This window comes from Vespa mandarinia, chromosome 6, assembly GCF_050613455.1.
Source record: "Vespa mandarinia isolate Hongniang chromosome 6, ASM5061345v1, whole genome shotgun sequence".
In the NCBI taxonomy this organism is placed as follows: Eukaryota; Metazoa; Arthropoda; class Insecta; order Hymenoptera; family Vespidae; genus Vespa; species Vespa mandarinia.
Window position 1 is genome coordinate 3,643,825 of NC_140815.1, and position 15,943 is coordinate 3,659,767.

The 15,943-nt window shown below is 26.3% G+C and overlaps 2 protein-coding genes across 4 annotated transcripts; both read left to right on the forward strand.

Moving 5' to 3' along the window:
- The first annotated feature begins 195 nt into the window (after positions 1–195).
- Setx (probable helicase senataxin) lies at positions 196–7,121 on the forward strand. Its single transcript, XM_035864521.2, has 14 exons — positions 196–642; positions 731–3,583; positions 3,641–3,813; positions 3,897–4,159; positions 4,255–4,502; positions 4,574–4,670; positions 4,746–4,913; positions 5,007–5,161; positions 5,257–5,400; positions 5,504–5,634; positions 5,776–5,923; positions 6,029–6,426; positions 6,516–6,726; positions 6,813–7,121. The coding sequence occupies exons 1-14, from the start codon at positions 559–561 to the stop codon at positions 6,921–6,923; spliced, it is 5,184 nt and encodes a 1,727-aa protein (XP_035720414.2). The 5' UTR covers positions 196–558; the 3' UTR covers positions 6,924–7,121.
- A 588-nt stretch (positions 7,122–7,709) lies between these two features.
- Positions 7,710–15,769, forward strand: LOC118440864 (uncharacterized). Of its 3 annotated transcripts, none has more exons than XM_085657681.1 (8): positions 7,710–7,931; positions 8,119–8,204; positions 8,918–12,947; positions 13,150–13,319; positions 13,433–13,608; positions 13,670–13,880; positions 14,400–14,543; positions 14,938–15,365. In XM_085657681.1, exons 3-8 carry the CDS (start codon positions 8,966–8,968, stop codon positions 15,088–15,090), a joined length of 4,836 nt encoding a protein of 1,611 aa, XP_085513807.1. In that variant the 5' UTR covers positions 7,710–7,931; positions 8,119–8,204; positions 8,918–8,965; the 3' UTR covers positions 15,091–15,365. The 3 variants fall into 3 exon arrangements, with proteins under 3 accessions (XP_085513807.1, XP_085513809.1, XP_085513808.1); XM_085657682.1 differs by lacking the exon at positions 7,710–7,931 and adding an exon at positions 15,385–15,769 and having other exon boundaries at positions 8,071–8,204; positions 14,938–15,102; XM_085657683.1 differs by lacking the exon at positions 8,119–8,204.
- Positions 15,770–15,943: the final 174 nt, after the last annotated feature.

Sequence of the window (15,943 nt, forward strand, 5' to 3'; positions counted from 1 at the left end):
ATATATATATATATATATATACATATTGCTAATTATATTTGAATATAAACTATCAAATAATAGGAGAGTATTGTTTACTTTTCAATTCAGTTTTTGCGCTTTCAGTTACGCATGCTCACTTTGCTTATTTGGGCGTTTATGCGCGTAGACACGAAATTATGGATACTTTACCTAGTGGATATTGCCAACAATGATTGAACTTTTTCATCGGCTGATTTATTAATAGAAAATATTATTGAAATTAATTTCGATTTACATAAATACAGATACATTATATTGAATATTGTGTATTATTCAATATATCAATAAATATATTTGTGAATATAAAAGAAACTTGTAATTAACAAAAAGTCAATCTGGTTATAAATATAAAATCACCAAGGATTGTAACCTTAAAAGTCTTCTTTACGGATTAAAGTGCGTCTTTACGGATTCAATGTTTATTTATAAAAATTGACATCGTGAAATTTTTCAAATGCCTTTGAAATAAAATGTATATACTTTTCTGTGACTTATGTATACCTATTTAAATGTAAATTTATTGTTCTCACTGATATAATGACTTCTAATACGTGCCATAATTTTTTATTGGAAAGAATTCATTTCCCAGGCACTATCATTTTAGATGAACCAGGAAAAACAGTAAAGATATTTACAGTTTTTATAATTAATTCTAATATACATATTATTAATTATTATTATATTTCTTATTCTTTTAATTGTCTTTCAGTATACTTGTGGGAGAGGAAAAGAAAATCAAATACAGTGTATTAGTCTTACAGTATCTCGTCAACACTGTAGTTTTTTCCGTAATGATCATGAAATATATGTTATAGATTTAGGAAGTTCCAATGGTCTATTTGTAAATGAAATTAAACAAAAAGCAAGACATATGGTTAAATTGAATGACAATGATATTATTGGAATCGGTTGTCCAAATGCCGATAATACAAATAATGATATGTTTATTTATAAATTACGTTTTATTGTTAAAAACCAAACATTGACAGATGGAAAATATATTGCAATGCCTGAGATATCTATATGCAAAAATGCATTAACAGGAAGTACTGATAAATACTGTCATTCTTTATCTGGACATAATGTAAACAAGTCATCTGATTTAGTTGCATCAGATGAAGTATCTAAACTTTCAAAAAATGTAAATAATTCTTGTCAAATAAAAACGTTAAATAAAAAGGTGGATAATAGAACTAACAAAGTTAATTCAAATGAAGAGATTGAATTAATAGATACTTGTGCAGAAATTAATACGATAAAACAAGATACTTCAAATTTGGATACTAATTACGATAATAAATGTCAGAGAAAGAATGATATTAGTATACATAAAAACTTATCTGAAGTAAACAGTGGAGAAAATCCTTTAATACAGAAGGATGTTTTAAATAAAACAAATCAATTTCAATCCACAAAAGAAGATGAAGTGATCTGTATCGATTTGGCTAATAATATTGATACAGAAATAGTACAAGAAAACGATGATGATAAAACTAAAAATACATGTACGAATAAAAAGACATACCGTACAAATAATGCAGTATATATAAATGATATTGATGATACAAGTATACATGCAGATATACAACAACGGGATCATTCGGAAAATGTAAAAATGCAGAATGAAGTACATGACAATTTAAAAGAGCAAAATGAATCATCGATAAAAGAAAATACACTAAACAAGCCAGAAGATGGTCTTATAAATATTGTATATAATGGTGATTATTTTATTAAAATGGAAGATGAAATAATAATAACTGATGATGATGAAGAAACAATAAAAAATAATATAAAAGATTCTAATAACTATACTGAATCAACAATCAAATTGAAACAAATCAAGCAAGAACCAAAATTAAGATTTTCCGAAATTGATATAGTTAATTTAAGTGACGATGAAGAAAATGTATTCCCAAGTTCTCAATTATTTGATTCTAATGTGGATGTAAATTCTGGAGTAAAGAAAGAAATTAAACGAGAATATAACGATAATCACGATGAAGATGTTAATAGGCTTGATGACACAGAAATAATTATCTCTGACAGTGAAGATGAAGATAATATATGGTTACATAGATTATCGCGAAGTCAACTGTTAAATGATACAATTTTGAGTAATGATAAAAAGAACCATATAATAGAAACTGTGAAGGATGAACCTACAGATACGGAGATAATTGATAAAGATATTCAAAATACTATTAAAGAATACAATGAAAATATAAATGATGCTTCGAATCAACTTAGTGTTAATATTAGAACTAATGAAGACAATGAAATAAAAGAACGTAAAAAAAATGAAGAAAAAAATATTGAAAAAAAATATAAAAATAGTGAACAATTTAAAAATAGTGATAAATTAGATATGGTAAAAGAACATGATCCTGATATTTCCCTTGATACAAGAAAAAAGGAAATAGATAATTTGTCTAATCAAGTACAGGAAAGTAATAATAAAATTAGTCATTCTCTCAATAAAAAACAAAACATAATTAATAATGACACGAATGACCGTGCACTTAAGCAGACCTTACATTCCAAAGAAATAAAATTAAATACAAGAAAAAGACCACAATTAATAGATGCGCCTTATATGCCTGTAAGAAAAAGAAAAAGACAACAAAGCATTTATAATATGGACATCAAAAAGACTGAAGACAATTTAGAGGAATGTTTAAATTTAAAAGAACAAAAGCAAGATAAATGTGCTTTGACAAATTATCTTCCATCTGATAAACTCAAAAAACTTCCTCTTTCAAAAGAAGAAAAAAAGAAACTTGTAGAAAATAGGAAAAATAAGTTAAAAAAAATTGCTGCAGAAGATAAGAAAGTGACTAAGATTGGACCATTAAAACCTTCTTTTTCAAAACCAAAAGCAAAAGTATCATTAAAATCTCGATCAGATTTTCTAATTGATGAAATACGATCAAAAACGGTACTAAACAAACCATCAATAAAAAAATCTCTAGAAAACAAACAATATCAAAATAATACTATTAATATTGATACAAGAAAAGATGATGATGTACTACCTTCAATATCCGCTTTAAAAATTAAAAAAAAAATACCTAATTATAAAGAAACATTAAATAATGTTACAAAACATTTAGAGCAATCTTTAAGTATTACTGATGTTAATTCTGCTCAATTAAATAAGATCAATGAATCACATCCAAAAGTAAATAAACTTGAAAATATAGAAAATATAACTGATGAAACAATTCATACAACAAAAGATAAAAACATAGAGGCTATTACTAGTGACTTGAAAGATGAAGTAAAAATTAAAAAAAATGTTAAAATGCAAAAAGAAAATCGTTCTCCTAACAGACAAACAATCAATCAACTAGAAAAACAAGAAAAAAATGTCTCTTTCAATAATGTTCTTGAAATTCATGAATATGAAATAGAACCTCAAAACATTTTAAAAAAACTTATGGGTAAAGATGCCCCAATACCGGTTGATAAATTATCTTCTAAAAGATTTGTTGACACAAATGGTCCAAAGTTAGAACAATTTCTATTACGTATCTTTCTCTGGAATCCTATTTGGCTTGAAGTAAGTATAACTTTATTAAATGAAGTAAATCATTAATTTACCTTGAACTATTTACAGGAACAGCAACGTTTGAAGCGAATGCCACCTATTCTTAAAGAAAATGAATTACATCCTATGTTAACTTATTATAAATCTTACAATGACTATTATAAAATTGCTGAACCTCTATTATTATTAGAAATTTGGTACGGCATTACTAGAGAATTTGAGATGATAGAAAAGAATACAAAGTACGTCTATAATGAAATGATGAATTAAATAAATCATTTTCTATTAAAGAAGTAAAAATATATCAATAATTTATCACATACAGGCGACCCACTATGATGTGTTCTCTAGTGGAAAAATCTTTTAAAAACATCCACGTAGCAACTGGAAATATACATTTATCATCTTTGATAGTGCAAGTATTAGTTACCAAAGAAAACTTATCTAAACAAGCTCATCCTAATTATGGAGATCTGGTAGTTTTTGAATATGAAAAAGGAAAACACATTTTTCAGAAAGTATTTGCTTATGTTACATCTATGCATCAAAATATCATAACATCATTTACAGAATACAACAAAGATTTAGGTAAATGTACAATAGTATATTACATAAATAATGTATATTACATTATTTAGTGATGTTATTTTTAAACTGTTTTTTATTTATTGATATTTTTACAGAAAAATATGTGAAAAGGCCATATGCACTATTGACATATACTATTATGACAAGAAATGTTGAAGAGAATTTTATAATAAACCGCATTCAAAGAATAAGAACTGTGACATATCTACGCTCAAATATAAGAATGATTCAAGCAATACAATATCTTCCACAATCTCCTCTTATAAATTTAATTTTATACCCAAAAGTTGAAGCATTTCAATTACCTTTAATAGAAGTGCATAATCGTCAACTTACAACAAAGGTAAAGTTACAAAAAATACAAGTGGTATAAATACATATATTATATAATTAAAATAATTCTGACAAAAACAGGATAAGTTGAATCAGAAACAATTAGAAGCTGTTGGTAGAGTAACAGGTGCTGTAATACAAAAGGAACCTAAAATTTGTTTGATTCAAGGACCACCAGGTATATAAATATTTACAAAGCTATATTATATTCAGATATATAAATATTTACAATTTTATAATTTTTATATAACAGGAACAGGAAAATCAAAAGTTATTGTAAATATTATAACAGAGATACTATATGGTAATAATAGATATCAAAACAGTAAGTCTGCTCTACGAATTCTTGTATGTGCTCCATCTAATGCTGCTATTGATGAAATTGTATTAAGACTTCTTGCCATTAGAGCTACAATTAAACGTAAAACAATTTATTTCTATACTGTTAACATAGAATCATATATTGAGTGTAAAGAAAATAATATACAATTATCATTTTTATTATATTATTTAGAAAATCGTTTTAAAATGGTCCGTATTGGTAAACCTGAAACTATGCATTTAACCGTAAAAGATATTTCTTTAACTGAATTGGGAAAACGGGATGTTAAACGAATGACTACAAATTATGCATCAAAAAATATTCCAATTGAAAGTTTTGAAGAAGAGGTAAAATCTAATTTAATTTAATTTTATCTAGATAAATACATATAAATTTTATATGAAACAGTTTTAATGCATTATACAGTTTAATAATTTTTCAGAAAAAACTATTGGAAGCACGTATTAATGCATTGAAATGTGAAATTGCAAATTCACAAAATATTGATGATATTTACAGGAAACATCTCAAACTGAAATTAATAGATATGAGTACAAAGTATGAGTTATTAGAAAATCATAAATCAGTAAGTATATATATATATATGTTTCTATATACATACGTATGTATCTATATATATATATATGTTTTAAAGAAATTTATTTTTTTAACTAATAAAAATTATGCAGATGAATGAAATGAATAACAAAGAACTGGCAAAATTCCAACGTGTTGCAGAACGTAGAATCCTTGAATGTGCAGATATAATAACATGTACACTTTCCTCATGCTATACTAATCAAATGGAATCCATTTTTGGGTAAGATTAAAGGATAGAAAAGTAAAATTATAAAGAAAGTTATATTATGTTTTCATTTTTTAATTTTTGTTGTTGTTGTCTATTATTAGTTACAATATCATATGTAAAAATTTTTTATATTATTTCTTTTATTTCTTATAGTGGAAATAAAGAAAAAATATCAGTCTGCATAGTGGACGAAGCTACTCAAAGTTGTGAAGCAGAAAATTTGATTCCCTTACTACTAGGTGTGAATACATTAGTTCTAGTGGGAGATCCTAATCAGTTACCAGCGACCATAATAAGTCAAGTATAATCTATTATATATAAAAATTACTTAAAATATTCTTAATATAATCATTATAATTTTATGTTCAAATTTAATTCATAAAATTATTTTTGATTATGTGTTTAGCAAGCAAAGAGATTTGGATTAGATCAATCATTATTTTCTCGTGTGCAAAATGCATTTCAAAAATTGAAAAATAATCCAATAATTATGTTAACAACACAATATCGTATGACATATGCAATTTCTTATTTTCCAAATAAATATTTCTATGGAGGCAAGTTAAAAAATGAGGTTGAACACATACAGGCATTTCCAATGTACAGTTATCGAGTTTTTAATATTAATTCAAATCAAAACAATGATAAATTTTCGAATACAAATGAAGCTGAATTTATATCAAATATAATATTATGCATAATGAATAATTTCAACTTACATAAAGGAAAAACTAATATTTCTATTGGAATTTTGACACCGTATAATAACCAAAAATATTTAATTTTAGAAAAAGTCAATGAAAAGTAAGGTCTAATAATATTTTTTTCATTATTCGTACATTGATATTAATTTGTACATTATATAATTATTATATAAATTTACTTTTATATAGAATATCAAATGTATCTGAAAGTATACAAAAAAGATTTACTGTCGAAATAAATACAGTTGATAGTTTTCAAGGACAGGAACGTGATATTATATTAATGTCATGTGTAAGAAGTCATGGTATTGGATTTTTATCAGATCCCCAAAGATTATGTGTAGCTTTAACGAGAGCTAAACATAGTTTAATATTATGTGGTAATTTTAATACATTTATGGTACGTATTGATCTTTTAAAATTTTAACGTTATATGAAGAGATAAATTTTTTATCATCATTAATATTTATTTAATATTACTTTCAGCGGGACCAAATGTGGAATGCATTAATATCAGATTCAAAATTGCGAAAGATTTATTATAATATTAATTCAAATGCAAGTCTAAACGAAATAAAACAATACATCATTAAATAAATAATTATTTCGAAGTATTATGCCTTTCTGTTTGTGCAGTGCACAAGTTGGATAGGTATAATCGATTTTATTTATGTAAATGATGTAAATGTTTTTTTCTTTCATGTAAACATTAATTTAATCGTTTTTTATATAATTATTTTGTATGTCAAATTAAAAAATAATACATTTATTTCCTTTTTTCAACAAATTTAATGTATCATTTATATATAATGTCCACATTTATAAGAATAAACATTTTCATGTATTTTCTATCTTATCTGTAATAAATATCAATAATAACATTTAACAATTCTTTATTCTGCTTGTTTGCTTTTCATTCTAATCTTATTTATGTATATAGTTTTCTTAAAATTAATCTAAATCAGTCTTTTAGTCTTTCTTAATACTTCTTTTGTTTTTAAACATTATCAAAATTATATAATGTGTTTATAAAATTAATATTCATTGCATTAAAATATTTATATTTTTGTTATTTCTAAAGACACTTATCAATGTATATTTTTAAAGAAAGAAAAAAGTAATATAAAAAAAAAAAAAATTTATAATTGCATTCAACTTTCGTTAAATATTATCGAATCCACCGATGGTATCGTCTATAACCTGGTAAATTTCCTATTATTTGCTATCTAAGTTACGTAATTGGTTTATTTCGTTTAGAAAAATATACACGTTCATACCGATTGGATGTTTCAAACGGTACATTAGGTAATATCCAATAGCTGTAAATTTTTGAAATTAATTAAGCGACAACTTCAAGCTCGTTCTTTTTAATGAAAATCATCCGACAGTTACGCGCTTGAGTGTTATCCAATGTTATCTATTGGTTAATGATTGTAATTGTGCGTGAAAGATCATTTTAGGATAAATTAACAAATATTATATATTACTATATTTTTATCGTGATATTATTCATTAAAATGTTATTTTAGCGATGAATAGTGTCAAGTGATTAGTTTTTTTCATTAATACCAATTTATTAGTAAAGTAGGAATCTTGACGTCAGTGGTGCGTGTCTTGGATTTTGTTCTTGTAAACATTACGCTTAGAGGCCGAGAAAACTATTTCCTTTTTTTTTATATGTATATATATATGTATATGTATATGTGTATATATTATGTATATATATATATATATACATATATAGGGAAATAAAGGATACAAGTTTTGTTGACGTTTTTTCGATCGATAATAGATCTGTGAATTGCATTGATTCCATGGAAATTCGTGAGATGTAATTATAAACTGGAATATGTAAAGTGTATTTATCTTCGTTGCTTGGTAAGGTTTGCGATCTGCCATTAAACTTTTCTGCAGTCTGAGGGAAAATTTATTCTTTCTTCTCGATAAATATTTTCATTGATTTTGATTTATTATTATCAACGTACCTTATTATCTTTAATGAAATATTTTTAATTAGCTGTCTTTCAAGTATCCATGCATCGTTTTACGCGCTATAGATTGATTACAATTAAGTCTTAAATCTAAGAATCGGTGAACATATTTTAATAATTGAAAAACGATTTACCATCCATTCGTGACAATTTAATAATTATTAGACGAATGATATCAAATATGATCGTTACCTTTCAAACATATAAACCAAATTGATATTCTATGTGAGCAAAAAATGCAACCCTGTAAGGTTATGAGCATCTGTATATAATATTTCTGATGACAAGAAAGCTAATGTGCATGCGTTTATTTTCTTTTACGAATAAATTGAAAATATTTTATTATTATATTTGAATTTATTCACTATTAGAAAAATATTTGACTTATATGAAGCTAATATTTTGTTGTAAATATAATATACAAATGGTTTTCTTTTCTTTTTCTTTTTTTTTTTTTTTATTTATTTAGTAATAACAAAATTATAATATATTTTCTATTCTACTTATAACGATTTGTCAAGTACATTTATATACAGAATTTTGTATTTTATACACACATATATACACATATTCAAATATTTTTGCTTTTTTTTTTCACAGGAAACTCCATGCTGTAATATTTAACTGTAACGACCTTTCCACATTATAATGGAACAAGTAGATACAACATCAGATGAATGTATTAATAAAATCCAAGATGGAGATATCATTATAAATGAGGAAATAGTTAACTTTGTGGAATGTCCACATATAGAGAACGTGGTGAAAGTATCAACTAATATTGAAAATAAAATTGATAAAGATCTTCAGAGTACTTGTAAAACAGTGTTATCTGATGATATTTCTAATGTGCAGACAGATACCAAAAATATATTCAAAAATGAATTGCAAGCAGTAGATAAGGAACAGGATAATTTAGAAAATGGTAATGAAGTATCAATTAAAGAAAATTATAATGATTCGTTTGAAGTATCACAAAATACGATTATTACGGATGCATGTGTGAAAAATACTGATCATCAATGTGCTGAAAAAAGTATTCAACTTGTTAAAGAAATTGATGCCTTATCCGAAAAATCGGTTGAAATAGATAATGGATCTAATCTTACATCAATTATGCAATGTAATAGTACAAAATCATCAATAATATCTGAGGAGGTACTAACAGATAATAATACAAAGAAAAACAAGAATAGTACTGTTTGTACAATATTAGATATAACAGAATCAGAAAGTGCCAATATTCCATGCGATGAATTACTTGATTCATTAAATCAAGTCTCCAATGATAAAGAACATTCCTTACATGAAACTGTTAAACAAATAAGTAAGGATGACGATAATCAAAACAATTCAATAGTTATGGACGCAGAACTAAATAAATTAGTAGAAGAAAATACGGAAGTCGTTGTTGTAACGGTTGAAACCATACCTGTTCCTTCTGATTCTAGCAAGCAGAATACAATGCCAATTGTATTGGAAGAAAGAACTGATATGATAAATGAGAAAGATTTAATCGCAACAAATAAAGAAGATGATAAAAATGATTATAAGAGTAATGATTTGGAACTTATCAATTATCATCAAGAAGATAACAGCTCTGTAATAGAAGTGATTTCGACAGAAATTGTACAATCAAAAGATGCGGAGATATGTGTATCAGAAAATAAGACTGAAAGCATAATCGAAAATGAATTGGATACAACATTAAAGGATACAATAAATGAAAAATGTCATATTAGAGGGAATTTACGAAATGATGATAATGAGAATGAAAATATTTCACAAAAAAATAACGGCAATACTAAAAAACAGAACATCTTATTGAAAATTGATATAAAGAAAGAAATAATAAGTGAAACCCATGCTAATATAGACAAAGTATCAAAAATGAAAGATGTGTCTATTAAAGATAATGATGTTAATCTTCCTGCATGTACAATAAATGCGAAATCAGATATTATAATTGAATCAGATATAGCATCAGCATCTAAAAGAAGTGTTATTCAAGATATATTTGATGATTGGGGAGTTGAAAATCCTGAAGAAGAAAATCAATCAAATCCTAAGGTACAAGATTCGGTAGAAATCGAATTGAAAAGCTTATTGGATGATCCTAAAAATATAGAAAGCATAGATAATACAGCATCATTAAAAGAACAAAAAATTTGTTCCAGTGACAATAAATCTATTATTGATGTATCACATAATACTGTAGTTTCTGTAGATAATATAAGAGAACAAACTTTAAAGGATACAATAGAAGAAGAAGAACAAACGCAAAAGAAAGAAGTAACATCTCAAGAAAATCCTGTAACATCTATAATACAAGAAAAATTAACTCATTCATTATCACAAAATCTTGGTAAATCTACACGAAATGTTACTCAAGATTCAGTTTCTCATCAGACAGTACAATGTAATGCTACAACAGTTAAAAATCGTAATCGTCATTTAACTAGTCAAATAGTCTCGCCTGCAGAAGTAACAGAAGTATTAAAGGAAAGATTACGAGAAAAACAAAAAATCGTCGAAGCACCACGTGGGCCAGATATATTCTTTGTGAAAAAAATAACGCAAAGATTATCAAGCAAATTAGCTGGTGGTTCTATATCTTCAATGCCAGCACTTATACCATTACCACATCCTGTTCAACCTGCAGATAATTTTAATAAGAAAGATACAGAAAATAATTCTGTGCAATCTACAAAAGAAGGAAATTCAGATAATAAGGAACTATTAGCAATCTTAGAAGGTGATGTTGATCCAGATTGGTCCAATTTAAAACCACCAACACTTATAGATGAGGGAAAAACTTCAGTAAACATTGAACATAATGAACTTAGTTCACCTCCTAAACTTGATCCTTCGGTCGAACGTGAATTAGCATTAAAGCAACTTCTTGAATTACCTGTAACACCATTAAGGAAAAGCACACCTAAACGAAAAAAACCGCTTAAATCAGGACTCAGCAGAATATCTAAAAACATTGATAAGAATGTTGAAAATGGAAACGAAACAAAAGAGATTGTTAATATCGATTTAATAGATGAAGATATAAAATCTAATACAAATGATGAATCTTCTCCAGAGGCTAATGTTGTACGTTCAGTTACGCAAGAAGAACAAAGACATCAAGATATAACTGGACAAGATGTACGAAGTGATGAGTCAAGATCAGGTAGGAAACGTAAGCCAACTGAAAAGGCAAGAGAACATGAACAGAGTATAACGAAACGTCAAAAAGTTTACAAAGGTAAAGTCTCCTTAACTAAGAAGTCTGAACCAAAACAAAATTTAATTGAAGTTAATTCATTAAACAAAGATCAATTAGCTACAGATAATGTTGTGTTATCAGGTAGCACAGATAATGAAGGAAAAGAAACAGTAACAAAGGAAGTAACAAATAAACAATTTACGAATAAAATAGAGAAAATTTTACGGAAAGCTGAAAATTCAGCTGTTAAAAGACCAAAGCAAAGTCTTACCAAGAAGGGACCACAACCTATTGCACCAAGGAAAATGTTAAAACTCATGCGACAAAAAATGACATCAAACAAAAAATCTGTTAATTTAAAGACGAAATTGAATACAGCATCAAAGAAATCTAAGAGAGTTACAAAACCGCAGAAACGTACGGTAGATTCAACGAGTCCTGGAGATTCTAAACCTAAAAAGAAAATTATTAATGAAATAGATAGATTACTTCAAGATGAGGGAGTTGTAAATTTATTATACGACGTTGAACAGCCTGACAAAAAACGTTTAGTACCTATTACAAAATCACAGGCAAAAGTGATGGATTTACAGAAAGTACAACGTGAACTTAAAATCAGAAAAAAGTTGGTACGTAATGCCGTTCTAAGGTTGCGTACAACTACACCTGGTATAACAAAAGTATCACCTAGATCTACAAGAACTACTGTACATTCAAATGATTCACGAAATGATCAAAAAACGAATGAACAATCCAAAACTGTAAAGCCAACCACTGGATCTTCACCAACAGAATTTATATATCCTGCAAAAATTAGAAATGCTGCAGATGCATCCATTATAATCAGAAGGCATTCATCTAGTTCTTTTTCTAGTGCATCTGGTAGTCCTAGAGTTAGTATCGATGGCCCAGATAAACAGACTTCTGATAGTGTTCGAATAGATGAAGGTTCACATTCCCTCAGATCTATGAAGAGGAGACATTCGCAAGAAGATAGAATGCATATAAAAAGAAACAAAAAAAGGGAACAAAAATATGATACAGATAATGTAATTGCTTCAAATGAAGATAAAACAATAGCAATAATGCGTCCAAATAAAAAATCAGATATGAAGAGACCAGACAAAAGCTTTAAACAAATGGAATCCTTGGTTAGCGATGAAAGTAATAACGGCATTCAAAGTAAAGTTATTACAAGATCTAATGGTGCAGCTGCAGGAAAAGTAACGTCAAAAAGTAGAAAAACTGCCAAGAGTAAAGTAACTTTTGCAAAAGGAAATGACGATGAATATGAAGATTTATCAAAGGAAGAAGATGAACTATCTGCCTGTCTTGCAGAGGCAGCTACTGCTTTATCAATAGTGAGTGCCTCTAACCGGTCAGGTAATATTACGATGAATCGTAAAAACAAAGGTAAGTAATTGTTTTAGTTTTAAAGTATAGTACATATTTTTTGTATATTTCATATATATATTATTTTACAGTAAAATTCTTATTACATTTTTTTTGTTTTGTTTTTTTTCTTCTTTTTTACAAAATATAAAATATATCATAATTGCCTGTTATAAAATAAAAATATTAAAAAGAAGTTAATATATATATATACATATTTCAGTGAATCCAAATATTGCAAAAATATTGGAATTAACTGGTAATAAAACAAAAATAGAAAGTCGATGTCTATTCAGTAATAAGGAAATAAACGTGCGTAAGCATGGCTATCTTGTACAACTGATACTTACTCCTTCATCCTCTACAAAAATAAGAAATGCTCTTACACTTCAGGTAAAATAATATATATGTTAGAAAAGTAATGTTACATAATATGTATAATAATTGTTGTGTCGTGTTAATAAATATTTTTAATATATAATTATATTTATCTTGCTCAATTATAGGTAATGCATGAACTTCGTGAAACATTATCAATATTAAAGAAAGATGACGACTGTAGAGTAGTACTCTTGACTTCAACTGGAACAAGTTTTTGTGAAGGGTTGGAACTTTCCACATTATTGCATCCAAACAAGGAAGAACGACGACTTCTTGCTCAAGAAATGGCAGATGCCGTCAAGTATGTTATTTTTAAAAAATATTTGTGACGTGACAGATTTTGGACATTGGTATATTTCTAGGGATTTTATAAAAAGTTTAGCAACTTTTAATAAACCCATAGTAGCTGGCGTACAAGGTGCTGCAATTGGATTAGGTGTAACTATGTTACCATTATTTGACCTTGTAATAGCCAGTGATAAAGCAACATTTAATACTCCCTATGGTAAATTGGGACAAATTGCAGAAGGTGCAGCTGTTTTCACTTTGTCGCATATTTTAGGAAGTGCAATAGTAAGTAAATATATATGTATGTATACTTATATGCATATGCAGATTTCAAATTCTTTTTTAATTGATTTGTTTTTTATTTTTTTATTTTTTTTTTTTATAATTATATAAACAATATTGATATGACAAACAGGAATATATTTTTATCTAATTCAAGTAATTTACATAAGTTAATATACAAACCATGAAATCATCTATCACACGCTTATGTTCTTAGTTTACGTTATGTTTTGTTAACGTCATCTAATTTGCCTCGTTGAACGAACTATAACTTCGGTGATGCCGACACAGCAGACGAAAGGTTAAAAACTAACACATATGTGTATTTTAAAAAATATATAAAGTGAAAAGATAAAAAAAATTTCAAGGCCGCATTTTATATATATTTTAAATATGTAATTTAAATATCGTGTTATACAAAGATTATCTATATATATATATATATATCTCCTTATATCATAAAATAAGATTATTAACACTAAAAAATTATAATAAATATCATCATATTTTTTATTATTATAGACAAGTGAACTACTTTTGGGTGGAAGGACTTTGACAGCAAGTGAAGCATTAAGAGCTGGTCTAGTTACTAGAGTTTTATGGCCAGACCGTTTCCAAGTAGAATTATTACCTTCTTTGAAGGCTATGAGTGAACAATCGTCTCAGGTAAAATTATTGCGTTTACATTAAAATTTGTTTATAATTATCTTTATAACAGATCTATATAAATAGATAAAATCAATTCTATGAGAAAAAGATAAAGAGATATATATTAATCTTTAATGAGAATAAAAATAAGCTACATAATTAAGACCAAAGTAATTCTTTTATATTCTCTTTTGTTTTATTTTTGTGTATATGTAAATTATTTTGTTCCTTTCTATAATTAAAAATAAAGGTAAATAATGATTCTTAATATTTTTCTATATAAAAATATTTTTTCAATATATAATAAATATTGATATATATTATTGTATAAAAGCATATATTTAAATTCTTATACAAAAATTTGCAGTTACATTTGTTGCTATCAAGTGTCTATTTATTTTTTTATTTACAGTCTATGGAAGCAACAAAAGCTTTACTACGTCATAGTCTACGAAAAAAATTGGATGCAGCATTGGAATCAGAAACATATTTATTGATTCAACATTGGTGTTCTACAGAATGTCAACTTGCTATAAAAGCTTACATCGATGGAAAGATAGAATAAAGAATGATAATGGTAATATTTGTGTATAATTTTTATTCTACAAATATCATTATTAAATGTAGGATTGTGCCCAGAAATAATTAAGGATATTCTGGATATGGAAATAAAAAAATATTCTGTTTCTCGTAATCTTATATAGATTCCATTAAGTTAATCATTATTTATAATGGATTGAGCAATTCCACCAATTAAAAAGATTTATTTTAGTAAAAAAAAAAAACAAAAAGAAAAATAGAAGTATTTTAATTTAATTTAATTTTTATTATATATGCAAAGTAAAATTACATGCTGCAGATATTCATCGAATTCAGAGAAAGTATTGATAATACGTATATTCTGCACTGTTAATAAGAAATGGTGATAAGATTAAAGAAATGAAGAAACCAGATGTGAAATGAAAATGATGGGGTGATATTGGTGTGACATTTTACGTCAACGCACGATTATTTTAAGTATAAAAAATAAATATTAAATCATTCGATCAGATGGACTATTTTAATATTAGACCATTTAGGCGTATAAATTTATTATATATAAACATATATTATATATATATTATATATATGTAACATGTATATAATATACATGTATATAATATACATATATATAATATATATATATACACATAACATACTAACACTTTTCTGCAATATGTCATTATTGTTAGAATAAAATAAAGAAGTAACTATTGTAAAAATACGGTGCATTTGTATTCATTATGTATATTGATTGAAAAAAAATCTTTAAATCCATTTGCATATAAACGTTCGATATTAATTTGCTTTACATTAAATGTACAGCTGTGCCTTGGTCTATTATCTCTATATAATTAATAAAAAAATAAAATAAAATA

Bases quoted from the DNA above. Each gene is read 5' to 3' on its own strand.
- Setx (XM_035864521.2), top strand. From the start codon at position 559: ATGACTTCTAATACGTGCCATAATTTTTTATTGGAAAGAATTCATTTC. The intron at 4,503-4,573 runs GTAAAGTTACAA...TGACAAAAACAG, and splicing joins ATCGTCAACTTACAACAAAG to GATAAGTTGAATCAGAAACA. The intron at 5,924-6,028 runs GTATAATCTATT...TTATGTGTTTAG, and splicing joins CAGCGACCATAATAAGTCAA to CAAGCAAAGAGATTTGGATT.
- LOC118440864 (XM_085657681.1), top strand. From the start codon at position 8,966: ATGGAACAAGTAGATACAACATCAGATGAATGTATTAATAAAATCCAA. The intron at 12,948-13,149 runs GTAAGTAATTGT...TACATATTTCAG, and splicing joins GATGAATCGTAAAAACAAAG to TGAATCCAAATATTGCAAAA. The intron at 13,320-13,432 runs GTAAAATAATAT...GCTCAATTATAG, and splicing joins GAAATGCTCTTACACTTCAG to GTAATGCATGAACTTCGTGA.